Genomic DNA, 25,212 nt, shown 5'->3' on the forward strand with positions numbered 1-25,212 from the left:
TGGAGACCCTGGTTCAATCCCTGGATCAGGAAGATCCCCTGAAGAAGGGCATGACAGCCCACTCTAGTATTCTTGCCTCGGAAACCCCATGGACAGAGGAGCCTTGGGAGGCTATAGTCCGTGGTGTCACAGAGAGCTGGACATGACTGAGTGGCTAACACTTTCACATCCTGTTAACCAGGACTTGAAGTTTGCAGTAGCACCCAGCGACACTCCAGCAGTGAAGGAAAACAAGGGTGGCCATTGCCTGGCCCTCTGCACTGGGCCAGCGCACAGGCCATTCTCTCCAAGCTGCTCTGACACATGGCTGGCCCGCATGGACTTAGAGCATCCCAGGGTCAGTTTGTTGAGTGGATATTAATAAAGCTTAATTTCTTAATTTTGTTTAAAAGTAATGTTTTTTCCAGCATCCCAGTGGATTCTCCTGCTTGTTTTGGAGACAGTGAGTGGAAAGTCAAGCCTTCCTGCTCTCTGAGTCCTGCTTTGACCGCAGGACTAGATTCTCCCATTCTTTCCTTCTTAAGGATAAAGTTCCTATCTTTTAGGGAACAACTGAGAACAGAAGTTATCTTTAGATGTTGGACAGAGATTCCCTTGGTGCAGTTTTTTTTTTTTAAAGGGGTGGAGATGTTATTGGCACTTCCCAAGTCTTGAGGGTAGGGCATTTGAGTCAGGCAGTGAGGGCTTGGGGGCTCCAGGTAACCCTGTTCAGCTCCCTCCTCATGGGCAAACCAGCCAGACATTCAGCCCTTTGTGCCGGACAAGAGACGGAGGCACCAACACAGAGCAATATCTCCCTGAGTGAACAGCAGCACCTCTGAACCTTTCTTGAAAGCCAGTGGATTCCATCAACTTACTGCGATAATCATTAGTTATCTCTCACTGCATACACACTACCTACAAATATAGCAGTTTAATACCTGGTAGTCTCTGCAGGTCAGAAATGTAGGCGAAGCTTGGCAGGTCCTCTGCTCAGTCTTGCACGGCTGCAAGCCTCTTGGGGCTCCACTGGGGCAGGTCTGAATTCAGGCTTACTCACGTTCCTTGTGGGCTGCTGGACCGAGGGCCTCAGTAGCTCAGGAGCCTTTACAGCAGCAACAGAAAATGAACACAGGCTGAACTGAAGAGAAAAAATGGTTATTAATGACTGTGCTTTAATACAGGTAATTGGCTGATTTTTAAAATAAGCATCTTAAAAAGGCTAAACTTGATTTATACATTCATCTTCATAAGGAGAAAACATTACTTCTTGGGTGTAAGTAAATAAAGGGGCAGTGGGGTGTCACTTGGAAGGGAGACCCCAGTTTAATCCCTCCAAAGTAGAAAGAACAAGGTTCATTTCTGTGTTAAAACTGCTGGAAAGATAAGTTCCTTTCTTCTTTTGGAGACTTAGAGGGAAAGGGCGATCAAGCAACCTTTAAACGTAGAAAATTAGGGAATTCCCTGGCAGTCAGTGGTTAAGACTCAGTGCTTTCACTGCCATGGTCCATGTTCAATCCCTGGTTGCAAAAGAAAGATTCCAAGAGACATGCGTGCAGCCTAAATAAATAAAGAACAAAAGTAGAAAATTAAATAAACATGAAGCCTTGTGAACAAGGTTTTTTTTTTTTTTTTCCTTCCTCATTCCCCTGCAGTGTGCTTTTCTGAGAATCAAAAAGAGGGCCATTGTGCAACCTGCAAAAGGCAGTCAGGGATATTTGCCCTTGGAATTTTTAGAACATGTCTGCAACACAAACATGCGTTGCTGTTACACAAAATAGTGTACTGATTGGGACCCTAAACTTTTCATAGTAAAAAATCAGAATTAGTGATCCAAAACATTAGAGCTAAGGACCCCACAAATGGTCTATAGAACAATACTGTTTTAAATACAAGCCAGCATTAAAGTTAAAAGTTTTTATTTTGTAATTGAGCAACAAAGACGGGGGGCGGTAAGTGAATTTTAGTTTACCTGAAGAGATTTTGCAGCCAGGAAAATATTGACAGAGTAATAAAAAATTGCTGACTACATGCTGTGGGCCAGGTACTCTCTTGAATGGTTGATGAAGGGTACTGAGACCTGGAGAAGTGACTTGTCCAAATGGACAGAGCTAATTGGTGGAGCTGAGGCTGAACTCCGGATCTTCAGACTATCAAGTTCCATGGAGTGTTTTTGTTTAAGCTGCCTTTTTGTTTGTTTTTTGTGGCTTAGGAATCACAGCATTGTTCTTTCCTAGGAGCAAGGCAGGCAGCTCATAATATGGGCAGAGAGCTCTCTTTGGAAGGATGGAAGACCCTGCTCTCCCCATTCATGAACATCTCTTAATGGTTTGTGCATGTACTAGGAAGGGTAAATAGTGAATGGTAGTCCCAGAGAAAGCCACACTATTGCATATCAGCTGGAAAGTCAACTTGCATCCAGAAAATAGTACATTCTTTCCTACAGTTTATATACTTAGAAGTTAGGACAGGAGAAGGCAGGGGTGGGGAGGGATAGCAGGTGGATTTGGGGAGGGGCATGAGTTCTACAGGGCCAGAGGGTCAATCAGTAAGTTCTCCAGAAAGGTGTGTTGTTTGTTTGCTAAGTCGTGTCCAACTCTTTGCGACCTCTTGGACTGCAGCACTCCAGGCTTCCCTGTCCTTCACTGTCTTCCAGAGGAAGCCTTTCTCCAGGGAGAGAGGTTCCTAGCTACTGGGCACATGGAGGCCCATATCTTGCCACAGGAGTGTCAGTTATATTCAATACACTCAAATCCCTAAATTCAGGTCCGTGTTTCTCTCCATAAATTTTCAATTTTTCATGCTTATCACTCAGTGTGAAGTCTTCAGTGCTTGGCAGGTGATCCATTTCAAATCGAAATCTCCAAGGTGTGAGGCTGGCAGGTTAAGTTTATAAAAATCGAGAATTCTTAGGAAAACTATAACCCATAAGTTGGGACACTAAGAATTTGGGAGCTGGGGTTTTCAAGGCTGGAGAAAGGGGTTCTTCAGCTCCCCAAAGTTTGGGAAATTTGGAGTTCATCCAGGACTTAATATAAGGCAATATTAAGAGACAAACGCCAAGAATCCAGGGCTGTCTCAGGATTCAGGGATCGGGAGAGCCGCGTATATTGGGGGCTTGCTAAAATGCAGATTCCTTGGCCCTATCCAGCCATAATAGCTGGGGTCGGACTCCTCGGGATTCTGATACCTCCAGTCCAGCTGCTGACATTTGAGAACCACGGGCTGCGGGATGGTTATCAAGCTCAGGTTTGCAGAACAGCCATATAACGATGAAGGCTTTAAAGAAATCGTGGAGCCTTTTCAAGGGAGGAATACAATGGACTAGCTTGGATCTGGCAGCCTAGGAGGGTCTGGAAGGGTAGTTAATTCGGGAGGAGCAGGCAGGGGGGCGGGTCCGGGTGGGTTAACAGTGCCTAGATCAGCACCCGTAGCAAAGAGCGAGCTATGTCAGCGTTAAGTTCCTCAGTGTCCAGTAACAAAGAGGGGCTCCAGGAGCCGAGCGCCGAGGTGCGGCACGCCCATCCGCCGGCTCCACCAAGGCCGTCTACACCCCTGACCTTTCGTCAGGGCGCCACCAGGCCCACAAAGCGAGACCCGGTCTGGTAGCTCCAAGCGAACCGCGCGCTCAGGCGGCGGCCACGGACGCCCTCGCCTCAGGTAAGTGACTGCTACGCTCCTTCGGGGCGGTAACTACTGCTGCCCCGCCCTCCCTACGTCACAGGACGGGGGCGAGCCGACGCTGTGACGTCACCGGGCGGGTGCCAGCGGAAGTGACGTGTAGCGGCGGAGCGGCCTGGGTAACGGCCGGACTAACGATGGCTGGCATGTCGGCTCTGAAGCGACTGGCGCCTTTCGCTCACGTTGGAGGCCACCTCTTCAGAGGCCGCTGCGCGCGGGCGGTTGGAGCCGGTGGCGTCCGTCGGTGAGTATTGCCTAGGGTTGGGGCTTCGCCCGCTTTAGCGGAAGGCACTAGCCTTCGGGACGCCCTCACCTTGACGCCGAGCAGCAGGGGCCGGTCCTGGTCTGCGGCGGCCTCCACCCCTGAGGCGTGCTGGGACTTGTAGTCTGACGGCGCGACGCCGGGGCCGGGGAAGCCGGTAGAGGTGTGTATCTGACGGTCCCGGCCCCAGAGGGAGGCTGCCCCCGGGAAGCTGACCAGTTGAACGTGGAGACAGTTGGAGCTGATCTGGAAGCAAGGACAGGAGCTGAGGAGGCGAGGGCGCCAGGCAGAGGAAATCACCTGTACAGGGTAGTTTGAAGCTTCAAGCTCGAGGCGAGGTGAGGCGGGAGACCTCGGGTCGTAGGGAAAGAATGATAGATGCTCCTTATGCGTGGCTGTGCCCTAGCTTCCCTGGTGGCTCAGACAGTAAAGGATCTGCCCGCAGTGCAGGAGACCCGAGTTCGATCCCTGGATCAAGATTTCCCCGGAGAAGGGAATGGCAACCCACTCTAGTATTCTTGCCTGGAGAATCCTCTGAACAGAGAAGCCTGGCGGGCTACTCTCCATGGGGGTCACAGAGAGTCGGACACGACTGACCGACTAAAACAGAGAGGCCTGCCTGAGAGATTTCCAACAGAGGCGCTGATCGGTCGTTTTAATCAGATATCACGTGGCCACTTTTTAATTCTAAAAAGTTACTATGGTTGGAGAGTGGAGAATTAGCGCTCCAAGGCATGAGAGTGGAGTGGGAAAGGATGGGAAGAGAGCCAAAAGTGGATGCTTGGGCAATGTCGGAAGTTTTCTTTTTAAAAATATTTTATAGAACAGTTTTCTGTCCCCGCCCCCCCCCCAAAAAAAAATTGAGAGGAAGGTACAGAGATTTCCCATAAACCCCCCCAAGCCACACATGCATAGCTTGCTTCATTATCAGCATCCCCCCACCGGAGGGTACGTTTGTTACAGTTGATGAGCCTATGTTGACAGATTATTGTCACCCAAAGCCCTTAGTATCCTTTAGAGTTTACCTTTGCAACACCAGAATTTAAGAGAGTGAGCAAAAGCAGAGTCACCCATGATGTAGCGGGAGAAGCCCACTGGAGAGCCCAGTGCTGATGCCAAGGGAGGGCAGGTCTACCAAAAGCAAGCTGGGAGTGCAGAGAGATTAAGAGCGGGACTGAAAACAGTACACTGGATTTTTCCAGGTGATGTTCCAGGCCTCTCTGACCACAGTCCACACTTTACCAAGAGGCACTGCAAAATAGTGGTTAAAAGCAGGATTCTGCCCCCAGACTGTCTGTTCAGATCTCACCTCTGCCACGCTCTTGCTATGATCTTGGAAAAGTTTCATGATCTCTTAAGAATTGAGTTTTCTCACAGGTTTAATTGGGGTAATAATGTTGACTCCCAGGGAAGTAAACGAGTAACAAATCTCTGAAGTGTTGTTACCAGAGTTGCTGGTGCTCAGTAAAGACCATACAAGTACTGTATAAATAGCTGTTGTTATTAGGGAACTGAGACCCAGCTAAATGAAACGATTGACTTGCTTAAAGCCACGTGTCTGTTATGAATATGGAACTGGGACAGATGTAGGATGGAGAGAAGGAAAAGGCATGTGTGACCTGAGAAGGACAGAGATCGAGAGCCACTAACAATAGCCTTTGAGCCTGCATGGGAAGACGAGGGGGTGTTCCTCTTCGCTGCGGTCTTGGTACTTCCATAACAAGATTTTAATGATTTATTAAAAGTTTAAAAAAAATTAATCTGCTTTCGTAGTTTCTGTTTGGAGGGATGTTCAGGCCTGTCTAGTTTGCCTTACATACTTACATGAATACACACATGCATGTAGAAAGAACACACTTCTTACACCACCCAGAGCTAATTGCTATTGATATTTTATATAGACTCTTTCAAATAAAAGTGTTGGATAGACATTTACATAAATAGGGAATTAATGTCGTTTGTGGGCAGTATCTAAGAGCTTGGGCTTTGTCACCAAACAATAATACTCCAGTGTCCTCATTTGTAAACATTGATAACCATAGATCTATCTCTTCAGGTTGTTTTGAAAATTAAATGATAATATATAAAGTGCTTGGTGTGGTGTCTGACAGGTGATAAGACACTCTGTAAATAGAAACTAGTAATAATCTTTTAGAGTAGAAGAGAATAAAAAGGGTACTAGGTAATATATATCAAGAAACATGGAAGTGTTAATGTTCACAAAACTAGTGCATTTTGAAGTAATTTTACTGAAGTTTTTGTACAGATACTCATTTCTGTGTCAAACAAAAGGGAACATTGTTTTATAAGCGGATTCTTACCTGGAATGAAATTTGTGAACACATTTTATATAGAAACTTTCTTTGAAATTCTATATCCATTTCTATGTAATAGTATATGTATAGCTGCTGAAAAGGACTTGAAAGTAGCCCCATTAAGTACAACTTACATTATTTACATTAGATTCAAGCCATAATAATTATAATCCAACAAAATAAAATGAGTAGAGCCCTATGGATGCTATCCCACACCTTGTCAGCAGTATCTAAATGAAAAAACAAGAACCAGAAACACTTGTTCAAACTTAACTGTTTAAGTCTTTTTGCTTTGTTCAGTGCTGTTGGCTTATTAAAAAGGATCTAAGTTCTCTTTTCCATAAAGTGGTCTTTTAATAAAGATTGTATTACTAATACAGCGGAGGACATAATTTGTCTTTGAAACAGATGGCTCTCCAGAACGAAATTAATTTGCTGATTTGTTTCTCTGGATAAGCTAGTGACCTACTGCAGATTCATGATCCCTTAACCACTGTGGGGGGGCCAGTGCCCTGCTAATCAGCACATTCATATCTGGTGTAAAATGTGTGGATATTCACTGAATGAACATCATAATTAGCCTCTCGTCAGTTCAGGCCAGTTTTTGCCACTGCACACGTTTACAGCAAGCTTATGCAAGTGGAGTATTTTGAGGGACCATGGAGCATTATCCTTCTGTTTTTTTTTTTTTTTTTTGCAGAGGATGAGAGAAAGGTTTAGTTTCTGGCTGTAACTCATAGAGTTTTGGATGAGCTCAAAGACAGCAAGCTGCTTCACATGTCTGTTTTGTCATGTAGGGCTGGTGGAGGTGCGCACATTGAGCCCCGGTACAGACAGTTCCCGCAGCTGACCAGATCCCAGGTGATCCAGGCCGAGTTCTTCAGTGCAACCATGTGGTTCTGGATTCTCTGGCGCTTCTGGCACGACTCAGATGCTGTGCTGGTAAGTGCAGGAGAGTAGTCCCTGTCCTTTGGGTGTGGGGAGGGAAGATCTGTTAACAGCTTAGATTGTTTTTCTGTTTATAGCCTGTTTTTCTATCTGGAGGTATGTTGTCCTTATGTGTATGCAGGAATCCTTTTATTTTAGGAAACATTATCATCTCTGACCTTTTCCACCCAGGGATGTACACGTAGATGCTGCGTGTTTTACGGTTGCCAATTGGTGGCTGTATCTGGAAGGGAGACTACAGAAGCTAATTCCCTTACCTTCCAAGCTGGGTAGGGGGTCATCAGCAGGTTAAGTTTCATCCTTAAATGCCTTTAAATGATACATGCCATCTAGTCTGTCTAGAGGCCCAAGGCAGCCAGGTTAAGTGGAATGGATGTGAGCTAATTTGTCTGAAGCAGGGAAATTAATTACTGGTGACTTTCTAACATGTACCTGGCCTCAAATGAGCTTTTAATCACATTTGCACAGATGCCATTCTCTAGCAAACTACAGTTTTAGGCCATTGAAATCAGTGCTTATTGATCCAGAATCCTTTGCATTTCAGTAAATTTAGTTAATTTTTTTTAAGGATAGGGAAATTAAACTTACACTGTGAGTTCTAGAAGCATCAGGTTGATTCATGTCCCACTTCTCTTAGAATTTCTGTGCCCTTGTCCCCCAGAAAGAAGCCGCCTGGTGTCTGTGAACTGGCAGCACACAGACACCTTTGTCTCACTGTGGGTCAGCTATCGGATCTGTGTGTGGCTGGCTGGCAGGAGACGACAGCATGCCCTAGGTCAGGATCAAAGCGGAATGAGTCCACCCGAGGCTCCCAGGTCTCCCAGCAGGAATGACAGGACAGTTTGAGACACTATGTTTTGTCAGGGATTCAAGACAACACTGTTGTCAAGGGATTCACAACAATTCAGGGATTGTTGTGACATGGGGTGTCTTTGAAATCTGTTGTCTCCGTTCCCCCTCCCTTCCATCCAAAACTCATACTCAAATGCCGGCTCAGGTGGAAGCTCCAAAATGGCCAAACTTCTCATATTCAGGCCACGGCGCATTCTGAACAGATTGAAGAATAGTTGGACCATCAGATGGTTGAAGTGCAATAGAATTTGCTCTTGGGGTATATAAAGGATTGTTTATTTAAATCAGTTCCTCCCCAAGATTTATTTTAAAATTTAATCAACTGTATGGAGTATAGATTGTTAATAGTTTTGTGAAGTATAGACTCTTGAACTTTTTTTTAATTGGTTGTCCTTAGGGTCACTTTCCTTATCCTGACCCTTCCCAGTGGACGGATGAGGAATTGGGTATCCCTCCGGATGATGAAGACTGAAAACGGAGGCTCAGCTCTTGCCAAATGGGTGCACCCCGTGTTTCTTGTTATGTTTAACATTTGTCTGTAAACATGTTTTGACTTTGCACCTATGATGGTTCCAAAGAAACAGTGCATTTTATAACAGCATAAAGAATAATTAACACATCATGTCTAATTTCTGCTTTTCCTGTTTTCACATTTGCTGTCATTCTGCCCCTTCTTCCCCTTATACACTTTTAGTCTCATCTTCCTTTTCCTTTTATGTTTAAAAAAATTACTTTTTCTTAAGCTTTGTTACAGTATAGGATCCCATTTGTCTGTCTATTGATCAAAGACTTTAAGCACCAGCTCTGCTGGACAAGATAGATAGGGAGCTTGTTTGTAGTTGCAAAAATAATTCTAATGAAAAATTTGAGCATATGGGAATGTTACATATTGGAATTGTGTGGAAATTAACTCTTTCAACAGTAAAAGGTTATGGCCCTTTCATTTTCCAGATCAGGAGGTTTTTCTTTCAAAAGGAAGATACTGGGAGGAATTCTTTTCCTCACAAATCCTTCAGGGATTAAGACATTGTCATTTAAAATGTTTTTAAATTAATCACTGCATGGATAATAGATGTAAAATAAAGCCCAGACTCTTAAAGCTTTTAAAAGAAAGCACAGGAGACTATCTTAATAATCTTAAGGCAGACAAAAAACTTTTGGAGAAGAAACAAAAGTACTGATTAAAAAAACAATAAATTTTATTTAGCCTCATCAAAAATTTCTGCTATCAAAAGATACCATTAAGGACTGAAATATATAAGCCACTAATTTGGGAAAAAATATAGCATCTGTATCCAACAAAGGGCTTGTATCTGGTGTATGTAAAGAACCCCTATAATCATAAATTAGATTGAACAATCCAACTGAAAAATGGCCAAAAGCCTTGAGCAGATACTTCACAAACGAAGATACATGAATGGCCAATGATCACATGAAAAAGGCTCTTAATGTCATTAATCACCAGGGAAATATAAATTAAAGCTACAGTAAGATATCTTTTATACTTACTAGGATGGCTAAAATAGGACTGACAACTTTAACTGTTAGTGACAGTTTGGAGCAACTAGCAATATTTGCTAGTAAGAGTGTAAAACAGTACAGTGATTTTGTAGAATTGTTTGGCAGCTTCTAATGAAGTTAAACATGTATCCTAGGATTCAGCAACTGTATTCCTAGGATTTACTCAACAGAAATGAAAACTATATCTCCATAAAAGACATGTACAAAATTTTGCATAATATCTCCAAATTAGACCTAATTGTACATCAATGAGAGAATGGATAAACATATTACAGTATGTTCATTCAACCGAATAAGAATTCAGCAATTAAAAACACGCTATAAGACACGATCATTTAGATAAATCTGAGTCATCATATTAAGTAAAAGGAGTGAACGTCACTTAAAAGTACATAATGAATAATTCCATTCATATGAAGTCTACAAACTGGTGAAACTGTAGAGGTAGGGTGGGGGTTATGTGGGTATATACAGTTGTCAAAATTCATTGAATTAAACCCTTAGTATCTGCATATTTTTAATTACACCTCCATAAAAATGTAAAAAACATAAAAACCATTGCACATTAATAATTGCCATCATTCAAAACACCTTGGAAATTGTTTTAAAGAATAGGAAGCATTAAGTGACAGTTAAGTGTTCCTGTTAAATCAGACTACTAGTATTGCTGTTATTTTAATTAGAAGTAGTTTACTGACATAAAAATTACAGCAGTTTTGAGTATGTGGGGGTGGGGGGTGGGGACAAACAGTTAAGCTGTTGTACAGCTTGTTTTGTGTCTCTGGCTTTGCTATGGACCAGGCAGAGGTCCCCTTCCTCACCAGGCCTCTTTGTTTCTCTGGTGTTACTAGGTCTGCAGCGCTAGCCTCTCCTGTGTTCTCATATATTTTCCAATATTCTTGCACACAGTCATTAACATTTTAATGATTAGACTGTAAGCCTGTTGAGAAAGCAAGGTGATTTCACTCCTCTGCAAGGCCACTCAAATGATTGATGCTCAGTGAATGCTTGAATAATTGAATGGACAAGAGCGATGGATTTGAAGCTTTCCAACTTTTGTTTCCCTGTAGGAGCCAGGTGAGAATTTCAAGAAATTAAGGACATCATATTGTATATTAAAGTTGTAAATTAAAGTGTGTTGGTCAAGAATGAGGAACTGAGTTATGGATATTTCTGATGATGATTTCCTATGAACTGAACTGCTGTGCCATCTGCTTATAGCCCTTTTGGTGGATCTTCTTGGGTACCCCATGGTATAGGTGATCAGTGAGGATCAAGGTTCAAAGAAATGAAGTAACCTTACTTAGAGTCACACACTGCTGAGTGAATGACATTAGGTCTGACCCCATGCTTAACAGCAGTGCCATAATGTCTACCTGCTTAGCTGTCTTAGTCACACGTACATTGACAGTTTGTGAAGATCTTGCCATTTCTCTACCGCTAGTGTTTTCTTGCCTAAAGTATACAGATTAGAGGTCAGTGCAGTCCATCTCATGTTTATGTATCTCTTGTGTTGAGTCACCATTTGTGGAACTCTTTAAGACATGTTTCTATCTAGGAATTCTTAGGGCCAGAAGAATGTGAGATGAGGGTGAAATAGGATAATGCAGTTTTTCAAGAGTTTCAAAGTACTTTTAAACTTTCTGTAGTATAGTTCTGAGAGGAGGTAGGACAGAATTTTCTCTACAGATAAAAATGTGCACTAGAGTAGCTTAAGGACTTGCCCAGAAGCATAGCTGTTCACATTTTTATGTTTTTGACTATCTAGGTGTTGGGACTGCCATGCTAAGCAAGACAGATGAGAACTCAGACTTTGGCAAGGACAGACAAGTAGAGGGTTGCTGTGAAGGCATTTACACTGGGTGCTGGGTGGGTCCATGCTGATCCTTTTTGGTGGACAGAAGGCATCTGAGCTGAAACCTGAAACGGAGCAGAAACCAGCCATGTGGGGTCTGAAGGAAGAGTGCCCCAGGGACAAGAAAGCAAGGACCAAGGTCTAGGGTGGGACCAGGGTCACCATGCCTAAGGGACAGAAAGTCCACTGGGCTTCCAGCAGGGGAGGAGAGGGTGGGACTAGATGAGGCCAGGCAGTGGGAAAGTTGCTCACAAGTTTTAAGCAGGGGATGGTCCAATTTGAGTTCCTAGTTCCAATTTCACTCGCCCTTTGGTTCTCCCCAGTGGTCAGAATGGGCACAATGGCAGCAAAAGCAGAAGCAAGTCAAACAGTTTTTCACCCTCCCCACTGTTGGCTCCAGCAGTCCTGAGCCTGGTGCACAGGTGTTGGACACTCCTGGTTTTGTGTTTACTCACCTGTGTAGGAGTGTGCTGTCTTACCTGATAAATATTCATGGTCTTTAAAAGACCATCAGATTCCTGTGTACTTCTTAGGTCTCATTTTTTGTTTTCCATTGTTGCTCCTCCCCCCATCAATAGAGTTGTTTGGGAAAGGCTACAGTCTTTAACAGTGAACTCAAGTAGGATAACCCCATTAGCTTTTTTCCTGAGAAATCAATCAGAATTGCTTGACTTGAATTAAAAGATTACTTAAACTAGCCATCTTTTAAAATTGGCCAATGTGGCCTCCATATGCTGAATCCTTTTTCTGTACCTGGGCTGTGAAATCAGTTTGTGCTGATGCAAAAATTGTCCCAGCCAGCCTACTCTCAAAGGAACAAACCTCTTACTCTCATAATTCTTTCCATTTTAGAGATGAGTAAGTTGAACTTCCCTGTGGCTCAGCTGGTAAAGAATCTGCCTGCAATGAGGGAGACCTGGGTTCGATCCCTGGGTTGGGAAGATCCCCTGGAGAAGGGAAAGGCTACCCACTCCAGTATTCTGGCCTGGGGAATTTCATGGACTGTATAGTCCTCAGGGTTGCAAAGGATCAGACACGACTGAGTGACTTGCACATCCAACTTTAACTTCTAGGTTGAACTGTTAGGTAACTTCTCCAAGTTCCAACAGTTAAAGAGAACTAAGGTTCAAATCCTGGTTGTTTGGCTGTAGGTCTTAGTGAGGTAGATAGGAGTAAAGCTTTGTGATCAAGACCTACCTACTCTTAAGTCATTTTATGTCATGACCTAGAGTGTGTCTGTATGTGTATACATACATATATAATAGAAAAGTTTTACACAAACTTCCCTGTTACATTTTCTTTTTTTATTCTATTCTACATTTAAACAAATGGTTGATTTGATTGAGACTGATTTTACTACCCACTAATGGGTTTCAGTCTGCAGTTTGGAAAACTGACACAGTGAAGAACTCAGGCCCTGGAGCCAGACTTGCTGGGTCTGACTCCTAGCTCTGGTCACTTATTTATGGAATGCCTGCTGGGAGTTTGGGCAGATTACTTGTTTGAACTTTGCCTCAATGCCCTCATTTGTAAAATGGATTAAGTAGATTCAATGAATTTGCACATAAGCCCTCAGAACTACATTTGGGAGGAAGGAAATACCCTAAATGGAAGCAACTGTTATTTCCAAACCATTAAGTTTATAGTGGCCCTTGAATCCTAGTTTGATTTTTATAAATAAGCCTCCACATGGAGACAAACTGTAAACATATTTCAGCAGATGCAGAGCCACCCCCCTCCTCTGCCTAAAGACAGACAGACATTTAGGATGGCCTTTTCTTCCTAGTGACTGGCTAAAAGAACAAAGTTAGTTTTAGGCTGTGGTCTGGTAGATGGAGAGATGTACCTTCATAAATGGAAAGGTAGGCAGTGAAAGAATTGAGGGCAACAGAAGATATCAAGTGTCAAAACTGAACACACATGTGAGTTTACCCAGTTTCCTATGGAAATTTGAGTGTAAATAACACAACTGATAACCTACTAAAGCTGGGAGGCGCGGAGGTACTGTGGAAGGAATGCTTGTCGTGCGTCTTCTGGAAACTACAGATGTCCTCTTGGTCCCACCTGCCTCTGGAACTAGTCTGTGGACAGTCCGGCGCCTGTTGCCACCATCTCATCGGGAGCCTCAGAGGACAGCAGGGCATGGTGGAGACGGGAGCTGTTTGAGCTGCTACTGGCCTGCCTCAGTACCTGCCTTTACCTTCTATCTCCTGCATGAGCAGTGGGCTCGTTGACTGGAGAAGACAGAAGGGCAAGTGGAATATGCAAGCGGCACAACCTCCTTTTCTAGCTACAAATTCAGTATCATGGAGCCAACACCAATTTTTATATCCAAGTTTTGCTATAGCCATCACAACCGCATAGTGTGCACGTGTGCTACGTTGCTTCAGTCGTGGCTGACTCTGTGACCCTATGGACCGTAGCCTGCCAGGCTCCTCTGTCCATGGGATGCTCCAGGCAAGCATACTGGAGTGGGTTGCCATTTCATTCACCAGGGGATCTTCCCCACTGAGGGATCGAACCAGCGTCTCTTCAGTATCCTGCATTGGCAGGCAGGTTCTTTACCACTAGCGCCACCTGGGAAGCAAGTATATAGTAATGATCTTGGAAACCTATTTATTGACATAGTAGTGACCTTGGAAACCAAAGTCCTGACTTCTTAGTCCTGGCTGCATGAATCTAGCCAAGTCATCCCTGGGGATTCATATTTAGTAGCTGACGAGGGGACCATGTGATCCTTAAGACTGAGCCACAAAAGCTTGTTTTTGGTGGGGAGAGAACCATGCCACATGGCTTGTGGGATCTTAGTTCCCCTCACCAGTGATCTAAAGCTCACCCCCTGCAGTGGAAGCATGGAATCTAACCACAGGGCTGCCAGGGAATTCCCCTAGACCATATAATCTTTAAGAGCTCTTTTGGCTCTTAATATTTTACAAGTCTAGGAGAACTACATAGCCTAGAGAGTAGGCTCAAACTTTATCAAACCCCTGATAAAATTTCAGAAAAGCTAGTATGGTATGTTTCTTTATAATAGAATTTAATCACAATAATTAAAGGATTCATAATTCTGGACTAGATTTTAAGGAAAACTAGAACAATGCATTAAGAAGTGAATCCACAATTACACTCCATCATGTATGAAGTTCATTTAAAAGTTTCTGTTACGTGGTACTACAGAATTACATTTTCCAGATGAGAGAACTGCAGTTCAGAGAAAATACTTGTCTCATTAGCATTTTATTATTCATTGGAGGGGCACAAAGACCAGAAACCAGATTCCACAAACATGTGCCATCTTGAAGACTTTTCTGTTTATACTGTTCTCAGACACAGGGTTTCCCAGTAAAGTTTCAGAATTATTTCTCTTCTGGAAACTTTGCCTGGTAATATCACATAGCGTTGATGATATTCTAGGTGTCTTTCAAACTTCATGAGATCAAATGTATTAAGTCAAGGTAGCCAGCATTAAAATGGGAAGTATAAAACATGAATGCATAGTTTCAAATACATATATTTCTGCCTACAGTCTGTGTTCCTATAGAAAATATATCTTTGGAAGTTGTGTCAAAATACCATTCACAGTTCAGAAGAGGGAACTTCTCCAGACAGACTATGACTTATACAACTCAATTATAGCACACTCTTCAGCTGAGCCTCGGGAAGGGGGATGGTCACATCACACCATCACACAGTACTTGAGGATCATCATCAACATGAACATCAACATGAACTTGAACATCTGGAAGTTCACGGTTCACGTATTGCTGAAGCCTGGCTTGGAGAATTTTGAGCATTCAGACAAAAACTGTCACTTCTACAAGAGGGTAACTGGTGCAATGTACCAAGTATTTATCTTGACAACTTTAAATGTATTTCTCATATAAATACCTTTGGCCCACCAAGCAGTAATTGAAATCTATATAAAATTTTATTATATATCAAACAATGTACACTTCTCAAGTCCTTCCACTGCCTGAAAGAACTGTCAAAACCCTACTTCTGTTACTGAATGTGACAGTGCTAGAAAAATAGTCTTGATAAAGACTTCTCCATGCAGTCAATCTTTATTATAGCAGTATTTGCATATTCACATCAAGTACATAGAACTTTTTTTGCCTTTTATATAGTACAGAGTTTTTAAATAATTTTACACAAATAAATTTCCATCTGAATTTCAGCTATCTTTTTTATTTAATTCTCCATGCGTTCTATCCAAACTGAACAATATTTTCCATTGTACAAATTTACATGAGAAAAAACTCCAAAGTACAAATGAAAGGACCTGAGCAGGAAAGAGAACTCAAGAAGTATCAAGAAGTGGGGATGGGAAAAAATGGAAAAAAATAAAAAATAAAAAGATTCAAGCAAACACTGAGGATGAAGGGACAAGGAGACATCATCCATTTGACTGAAAATAAATGTCTTTTTTATGAATTGAAAAATAAGCTTTAAAAATAGTTACTCCTCTGTAATTTTTGCAAAGCAGGAACAGAGAGGTCTGTGGACAATTAAAAACCCTCTTTAAACTGGGTACACTCCAGACTCCATGAAAACTTTTTCAATGCTTGAGCAGAACTGAAGTGAACAAAACCCAAACCTTTGGCAGCAAGAGAGGAGAGGAATGTGAATGTGAATCACCATAAGGTTTGGTGTAAACCAGGGCCATTAACTCGCTGCAGTTAAAACATGAAGGAGTTCCCTTTCCTCTCTCTTATAGAATTGTCCTCAAACTAAGAAGTGAAAAGGTGGGGAGGCGAGATTTCCTTTTTCTTGGTCCAAACCAAAGAGCAATCGTAACTAATAAATAGAATTCAAAGGGACATATGTCAAACAGTTAATTTCAATCTCATGGTTGTACACCCGTTTTAGAAGAAACAGTAATTGCTGAGGAAGGAAAAGGGTTAGTGTGTACAACCAGTGAACGAGCTATGTCACTGTGATAGTCCTTCAAATCAGGTGACAGAAAGGCCAAGCTGAGACTATGACCTGTGACATGGCCTAAGGAAACAGAGGACCCAACAAATGCATTTTTAAATGAAGGAGGGAAAATTTATGGCATACACACACACACATCCCTGTATGTAAACTAACATAAACATGAAGATAAATAAGACGTAAAGGTTAGCCATTTATGTTGGTAATTAACGTGAATAAAAAGGCATACGTTTATATAGCTGGTTTTAATCAGCTATGGAACATAGGCAAATGCATTGGGAAGGAATGCTTTTTTAAAAAAACCCATTCACAGCTTAGAATAAAAAGCACACTTATTGCACTCTTACATTTTATTTCAGGTAATTACAGTTTACTTCCCACCCTCACATTAATTTTTCCCTACCCCTAGACTTGCTCCCATACCTTCCCCCCTCCCGTTTTGGTCCATTTTGTCTACATTTGTGCCTAGTCTGAGCTTTGTTGCTTATGCTAGTCTGAGGTTTCTTCCTATGTGACATATACTGTCAAAACATAAGTAGGTTAACACAAATGTAACACAATAATTTTCAAAACAAAGCCAACTGACTAAGCCACTTACTCATAACTCCCATCTCCATTCCTGTAAACAGAACACTTCCTCTGCTCTATCTCTTAAGTGAATTTCACGCCCAATTCCCTACGTAGATTCTGCGATGAGAACCAGCCACTTGTGGGTGATGGACAATGTGCTCAGCCTGCCAGAAGAAGCAGATGGTCTGCACATAGCTTTTTTTTTTTTTCCATATCAACATGAATAACATGTATTTTAGTTGTCTTCAATGAGTACTTCCTAAATCTACAGAAGCCTTAAGAAAAAAAGCATCACAAAAAAACCCCAGATATACTCACTGGCTGTGTCCTCATGCACAACTGGCTATATTAATCACTGCAATTAGTCAAACTGCTAAATAAACATTTTAATGAAACCAACTTAGTAATTAATAAAACTACACTGACACTTACATAAAGGGGGTCAAAGGTTAAAAAAAAAATAGTATTACAAAAACAACAGCCGAACTTGTGAATGCTGAAATAAAAGATTCACTCAATCACTTTTTTTGAGGTAGAGACTAACCACCCCTAAGCATTTTAAAATAAACCACGGTTACCTTAAGATTTTAGAACTTATGTTTCTATCCTCTTCTACCTTAAAAATACCTGATAGAAACTGCTAATTACCATGACTCGAAAAATTTAGGACTGAAACTCAATTTAAATGTCTTTCCAAATGGAAGTGAAAATTGATTACCTAAAAACAACAGAACAAAGCTTACTCTCTAGCATACTGATAAAACAAAAATCTTACCAGTATTTTCAATTTACCAGAGCTAGCAACATGGAACATGAGTACACTGGCCACTTCATTCTCCTTGGGCCAATATACAATCATGCAGAGATGCTACTGCACTCCTCGGGTGCTCAACAACCCACGGCTGTTAGTAACACACCTTCGCGGAGACATCTAGAGAACCCGCTGAAGCCTTTCTTGAGGGTGGCAAGGGACCAAGATACAGGAAGCACACCACGGAGTGTGTCCAGTTCACATCTGCCCACCAGGCCATGAGCTAGTCTGATGTATCCTCAGAGAGGAGCCCCTGGAGACCCCACCTGGCCCTCAGAGCATTTTTGAACAGCATAAGCAGGACAGTCCCACTGAATCTGCAAACAATTCCTGAGCGGCAAGTTTACGTTTCAGTCTCTGGAAAATCAGTGTCTAGGTTGGCAGCAGTACTCTGGGACCAAGAAAATCAAATTCTGTCCTATATCTTAATTTCTCCCTTCTCACTAGTTAATACATATGACTGCTGCCCAGCACACAGTACTTCAGCCCCGAACTACAGCAATTTAAAATGACCATCACACTTTTGTTATATAAAAGTTCCATGCTTTGAAGAACCTATGGGAGTAGAAAAAGTTTCTCTAGAAATGTCACTGAATTGTGGTTTCAACCTATTTGCTCTATGTGATAAATATATCTGACTATACTAGGGATTATGTACTTTAAAAAAATAATTTTGTTCACTGAAAATTTACCTGTGTTTTCTCTCATTTTTTAAATGTGATTTTGGCTATAAACTCTTTAGTGCATTTATCTTTGCAGTCTAAATTGCACGCTAAAAAATATTAACACAGCTGAGTTAGACCAGGGTGGCTGCTCTCTTCAGAAATCACTGATTTATGCTAAAATTTTCTTTTTTTTTTATTGCATCATGAAGGCACAGTAAGATCATTTGGCAAATTGTCAAGGTATTTTTCTAGCGCCTTACCTATACCATTTCAATGTATGACCTGTAAGCTATTTGCTGTTTATACTCATAGTAAACTTTCCATGTCTCGCTATGGTTTGTTTGGTTTGTTTTGCTTTTTAATAGCCTAAGAGTTGGAATCACTAGTTTCAAAATGCTGATATTCTAGCACTCACAATGCCAGTTTGGACAAAGAAGAGAATCTTGAAAAACGAGTCATCATTCTACTTTCTTAACTGGGCAGTCTCTCAACAGGAAAATCTGTGCATGTGATGAAGCTGTGGCTAACTCATTATGAAGATGTACTGTCTTGCTAAAAGCCTACCAAAAATTAAAATTATATGTTAGTCAAGTGTTACCATTAACTATTTAATTTCATGCAACTGATTTAAGGTTAAGATTCTGATACGTACCCCGAAAACAGATTCTGGCACCACTTTCAACAACATTCAGTTACTCTGAGCTACATTTTTCAGTATTACTGCTTAAATGTATAATGCCCTTTAGGACAAAAGGAGAGTGCTCAAATACAAGTATACATAAAAGTTAAAATCTTAGATCATCTTCATGTTCTAGAGCTCCTGACTTTTCATATTTTAAAATAAATAACTATTCATTACCTCATTCTGAGGAGGTAGTTTTTGAAGAGGTCACCTGAACCCTGCAATGTGTTTCAAACTAAAGCTAAATGAGGTGTGCACAAGGCTGGAGAGGTGAATGTACAGGAGGGGCAGGTGAGATTTGAGGAGGGGCGTGCAGCAGTTCTAAAATTGCCTGATGAGGAAAAGATAACATTGTGTGATAAAGAGCTGTGACTGCATCAAATGACAATCTAGGAAATATTTACAAAGTTTCAGGTTGACATTGCTGAAGTCTTGAATTCTTTATTACTACACAATGCTCTTTGCCAACACTGACATAAATATAACATCTATCATAAAGTATATGGGATTTTATCTGCTAGCATGCCCCAGCACGTCCTACCAGATCTCAATCGCAATCAAGGACTGGATGTTAAGGAACCAGAATTTGACAGCTAGACAGAATTCCTCTTTTAAGGTGCATGTAAGTACAAATGATCACACTGTATTTTCTATTCACAAATCCCTTTTATAAATTGCTTTTTGGTCAGTATTATTTCAGTGGTAAAAGTTTAGATGCTAGACTAATTTAATGATGAAAAAGTAATCAGTAATACTACATATTTTAAAATAATCTTTTTATGGTTGCTCTGAGATTTTTCAGAAGGCGTAACCTTTCCTTATATACACTACAGAAGGCACTGCAGCCGCCTTACAGGAAAGACAGAAGTACAGCCTCACAAGTTCGTCAGGGAAGCAGTCACATACTATCCACACAAACTACTCATAAAGTGCTCTGCACAACAAAGAGTTCCTCCTTGTATTTTCTTAGGAGCTCAACATGCCTATCCGTAGTCTAAGCCAAAAAAAAAAAAAAAGGCATACAAAACTCAGGGGAAATTCCTTTTCCATCTTATTTGTAAACTAGAGAAAAAAGAATTTGATGGAGAAAAGAAGAAAAAAAGCTAAAATTTTGTTATTTTTTGAGGGCACTATACAAATCTCTCAATACCCTGAGCCTGGCTTCTGGGTACAGATTCATTTGAGATCAAATCTATTTCCCTTTTTCAAATCAGACAGCAATCTATTCTAAAACAGAAAGGGAAGAAGAAAGCGTTATCACCTTGAATTTTGAAAATGCCAACGCTAAGCTTCCTCCATAACCAGCTCCTCCTGGGCAGCTCCTGCCCGGCTGAGGGAGGGGGCCCTGCCTGAGAGCTCCTGGCTCTTCCCAACCTCGGAAAAGGTAACACAAGCATGTTCATGTTCAGAAGCATCTATGGGGACAAATTTAAAAAGAAAAATAGACACTGCTTTTAAAAGAGACGCAGTATTATATTATGCACACAGATGCTCTTCAAATCAGCATGAATCCATTTTTACAATTTCTGAATTTTGTAGGATCTTGCTCTACTCACCAAAGACTTAAGAACTCATTGCTTTTCAAACTCGTTAATAACTTGAGGATTATTTTCCACTTGCATGGAATTTTCAGTAGGCCCTCCTCTGAAATGTAGGTATTGTAGCAAAAATAATGGCAGTAAGCTTTAGTAGGCTGAAAGACACCGGGGCAATTTACAATTTGGAAACTTTAAATAATTTCTAATTCCCTGATTTATTTTATAGGTTCTGCCTAATATTGTTCAGGTCCTTTACTACATAGCTTGGCTGGGCACATTTGATTTGATTTACATTCTTAAATCTTGATAAGAGTCTAGATTCATGATAAGGGAGGTATTGGCCAGGAATACATCCAGAGTCACTTTCTTTGCTACTACTGTGATTTACATCACACTTTAGTAAAGGCTGAGGGAAGTTATGATTAGGTTATATTCTCCAGTTATAAAGAACAAGGTTCTTGATTATTCCACAGCAGTTCTTTACTGATGTTAGTCTTTACACATCTTCCCTCAGTCCCAATACACCTAAAATTGGTCTATTTTCTGCCTGGGGAACTCAGCTGCCAAATTAACCAACCTTTTGAAGATCAGGCTTGGGAAAAAAGGAAGGAGGAGAATGAATGAAGACACCACCACTTTTATTTGAGGTTGCATATTCTAGATAAAAGACTAGGAAGAAGATGTAGGACGTAGTGTAGGAGTAAGTTGGAAGAAACAATGAGATATTAGTAAAGATGTTAGTGTGGATCCAGCAAGTACCATTAATTTAAAAATTATAAATATTTGTCATTAGGCTAAGACTCCCCATAGATTTAGGTAGAGAAAAGGGTAATGATCTTTCTTTAAAAGCTGCTTATGTAACAAAAATACAATTTTCCAGGATATATAATTCTAGTGGGAAGTAATATTATTTTATTCCAATTCAATCTGAAAATTATTTTTTTTAATAAAAATATAATAGAAGAAACTCAGAAATTAAACTTGTACCTTACATTTAAATTACATAAATGTCTCACATTCAAAACTGTTATCAAGCAGTTTTGTAGGCTTTTAATTAGATACAGGCATTTTGTGCCCTGGACAAAGTAGCCACATAAGTACTTGGTGACTGACTGGAAGAGCTTAGGAGGAAGATATCAATTGTATTTTCCTGAGAACTTGCCACATGGTGGAGAAAAAAAAAACAAAACCCCAAACACTCGTCTTCATTGCTGGACCCAATGGGAAAAGAAGGCGATGCGCGCCAGCGCTTCCGGCTGGCCAAGCCAAGGCCAGAGCCCCAGCAGCCCAGGAAAAAGATGCAGCATTCCCTTTCCGCCACACCCAAACCGACCTCCTCACCTCTCGCCCTCCTTTCAAATAAAGTAGCTTCATTTTGGTAAAAATGTGTCAAGGACTGAACATGCAACACACAGGAAGGGCATGCTGCATTTTTGTTCCATCCCTCAGAAATGACCCGGTGGCGGCTAGGGGAAAGGGTTCCACAACACAATCCCAGAACAGGAAAGAGAACGAGGCTTGGTGATTGCAACTGCCCCATCAGATGATCAGCCACATACTGGTCTGGTGGTTAGAAGGGCAAAGTTGACTGGCAGACTTCCCAGAGCAAATCTCCCAAGCTGTAGCAGCAGTTTCTTTCCATCATGCCTGACCATCAAAAGGTCAGAACTCAGGGTCTCTCCTCTTTCTTCCTGGGAGTGGGCAGACTTGTGGTATTTGTGTTGAAGAAGAAACACTGGCAGCAGAGAATTCTGGTTCCTAAAACATTCTTCCCTCTTTTGTTGGATGGGAAATTTCCTTCTGTTCCATACCAGCTTATGCACTGAAAATTTTTATCTTTAAAAAGAGTTGAGGAACAGAACTGTGTTTTGATGTTAACAAATTGTACGAACACAAGACTTAAGAAATAAGAGTAGATGCTGTCATGATGGTGTGGCTACTTGAAGGCTGCAAATTCTCCTGTAGAGGGAGGACAAGAGCTAATTTTAAAAAAGTTATCTCAAATAACCTAGAGATGCAGAAAAGCCTCACTGAAACCTCGCTGAAAGGTGACTAGCTATATACCACAGATCTAGCAATGACAAAAGCAAAAATGGTTGAAATCATGAAAGAAGACAACTGACACAATATGACATTAAGTCTGCAGATAATCCCCCAGTTGGGTTTTACATGCTATGATTCTAATCAAGCTATAAACAGTTCAAATGAACAAAATTTCTTAGAAACTAATGGTAAAACAATAAAGTTGATTTGTAGAATACTTTCCCCCCAAATTATCAACTCATTTTCATTATTATAATGCAACTATCAGGAAGGAAGAAGCAGGAATTAATCTCCTTTTGTAAAAGATAAAATTCACAGGTCAAATAATATGTCCACATTACACATTTGACGGAAGGAAATAAAGTTTAGACCTCTCCCATCTGTAGTTCATTTCACCTTTTAAACTATCAAAAAATTACATATAGGCACATGTCAATGAACATCATTCTCAGCATACAAATTTTAAACTGCCAAGACCCTTTGAGGTCTTTTAAGCTTACTGAATTTGGGGGCTTCAAGACATTGTTTTTCACCTACTATTTTGTCCATACCTTCTACTAGGAACTAGAGATAGGTTCCTCTTATTCATTTCAGGGAGCTGGTAACTGACAACTATCACAACTTAGTCAGCCTTAAGATCATTTTTCAGTAACAGCAACTTCTGGTAAGGATCCAAGCAATCACTTATATGAATACACTATTTAAATGAGGAATAATCTATCCATTTTTAGATTGCTACTGATTTCAGCTGGAGAACACTGGCATGTCCCAACAAACAACAGACTGCTAATGATTGGCCGACAGAATCCTCAGATTGTATGCTGATAATATTAGCAACTATTCTAGTGTCTATTATAGTATACCAGGTGACTCCCTGAATACTTTATACACATTTGCACTGCATCTGAACCTCATAACAACTCTATGAAGCGGATGCTATTATTTCCTAATTTACTGGGGTTAATTTACTTCTTAAAGCTGGGGTTTGAAGTGGTTAAGTAACTTGTCCAAAATTTCACAGCCAGAAAATGGCAGGCCTGGAATGCATAGCTAGGCACTGACTCCAAAGTCCAAGGTCTTAACAATGAACATACCCCTGAACAATTTTCAATAATGCATAATCTGTTTTTCCATTCTGAATAAAACTACTAACCAGAACAGGAGACACTGATATTGTCTCTTTCCATTTAAGGATTCCTTTTAACAAACAATTGACCAAGGTGTTGTAAGTCTAAAGATCAAGGAAGGGTAAAAGATTTATTACCTCATATTTAAAGTTAAAAGAACTGGAGGAGTTTGGCACTGATTAGAAAAAAAGCCTTATTACTAAAACCCTGGAAAGCAAAACATTTAAAGTACAACCATAGGAGGCTATTATGTAAACAGGGACTCTAGAAATATATAAACATCCTTACTACTACTTTTGCTTATGGTTTTAAGGTTGCTATTTTTTTTCGGAAGTATTCTAATACATTTCTTAAAAGTAATTTTCAACAGTCTTATGAGCAGTCACCATATCCGGCAGAATCTAAAACTCCTTAAAGGAAGCCAATGTGAAAACAGGATTTGCTTAACAGAAATCTTTATAAAAAATGGAATTTTTATAGAATTCATCTATTAAAAGAATATCAGAAAATGATAAACTCTAAGCTCAATTGTATATACCATGTTAAAAATTACTAAAAAAAAAAACCACTTCAGATGTTTCCTACTCATTATTACAATTTGAACAGCATTCTACTTGACAAACTTAAATATTAGCCTTAAAACGACACAACCCGGCAAAGCATAAAATCTTACTAACAAACTAAAGATCATGCTACCAGAATCTACTGCTTCTAATGGAATAGTTGATTTCATCATCAGACTTTAGGTTGGGGGTGGAGGGTGTGGGGAGGGGATGACAAAAAGGACTCACAGTGTAGGAATTTCTCTGGTAGTCCAGTGTTTAAGACTTCATCTTTCAATGCAGCGGGTGCGAGTTTGGTCCCTGGTGGCTATCACCGTGCTATTCACAGCAATATGTGCCCTCACCCAAAATGACATCAAGAAAATTGTTGCTTTCTCAAGCTAAGATCCCATATGCCTCTTGGGCAAAAAACCAAAAAATATATCAAAAAAAAAAAACCTCATAGTTTAGGTATCAATAGAACTCTACATGCCTCTGAAATCACAGACAATTTAAGAAAAGATAGAGGTAAAAGACAATAGATATGATTTTGGGAAAACAAACCTTTTTTCTTGCTTATTCCTTCTTGTATATCAGGAAATCTATAAATCCCAACTTCTACTCTATTATTTGATGTAAGAGCCAAATCTGCTTCTGTGAAGTTATTCAAAATGAAACATCTAGATATTCTGACTTTTAAAAAAAATCTCAGTATATTAATTTAATTATTAACCCAAAATCAGTCAGAGGTCAAAATAAAATTTTTTAAAAACCTCCTTTCTGGTTGAGAATAACCTCAGCTCTATTTTCCATTTGATTTTATTTAGGAAAAAGGCAGAAAACACTTGGGAAGACCCGAAGATTTCAGACACCTCAAATATCAAGT

General features: G+C 40.7%; 2 protein-coding genes across 10 annotated transcripts in view; one reads left to right on the forward strand and one right to left on the reverse strand.

The window, feature by feature from the left end:
* The first annotated feature begins 3,372 nt into the window (after positions 1-3,372).
* NDUFB2 (NADH:ubiquinone oxidoreductase subunit B2) lies at positions 3,373-10,711 on the forward strand. Its single transcript, XM_069588575.1, has 3 exons — positions 3,373-3,904; positions 7,035-7,179; positions 8,435-10,711. The coding sequence occupies exons 1-3, from the start codon at positions 3,798-3,800 to the stop codon at positions 8,507-8,509; spliced, it is 327 nt and encodes a 108-aa protein (XP_069444676.1). The 5' UTR covers positions 3,373-3,797; the 3' UTR covers positions 8,510-10,711.
* A 7,863-nt stretch (positions 10,712-18,574) lies between these two features.
* The window catches only part of BRAF (B-Raf proto-oncogene, serine/threonine kinase), a 162,244-nt gene continuing 155,606 nt past the window's right edge, over positions 18,575-25,212 (reverse strand). For 5 of the 9 annotated variants that reach the window (XM_069588571.1, XM_069588569.1, XM_069588568.1 and 2 more), the window contains one exon: positions 19,502-22,573. In XM_069588571.1, the coding sequence (XP_069444672.1) occupies positions 22,551-22,573 (23 nt within the window). In that variant the 3' untranslated portion in view covers positions 19,502-22,550. Of the gene's footprint in view, positions 22,574-25,212 lie in introns of all 9 variants that reach the window. The other 4 variants (XR_011256767.1, XR_011256770.1, XR_011256769.1 and 1 more) reach the window with 4 other exon arrangements.

The sequence above is a fragment of the Ovis canadensis genome, chromosome 4 (genome assembly GCF_042477335.2).
Source record: "Ovis canadensis isolate MfBH-ARS-UI-01 breed Bighorn chromosome 4, ARS-UI_OviCan_v2, whole genome shotgun sequence".
In the NCBI taxonomy this organism is placed as follows: Eukaryota; Metazoa; Chordata; class Mammalia; order Artiodactyla; family Bovidae; genus Ovis; species Ovis canadensis.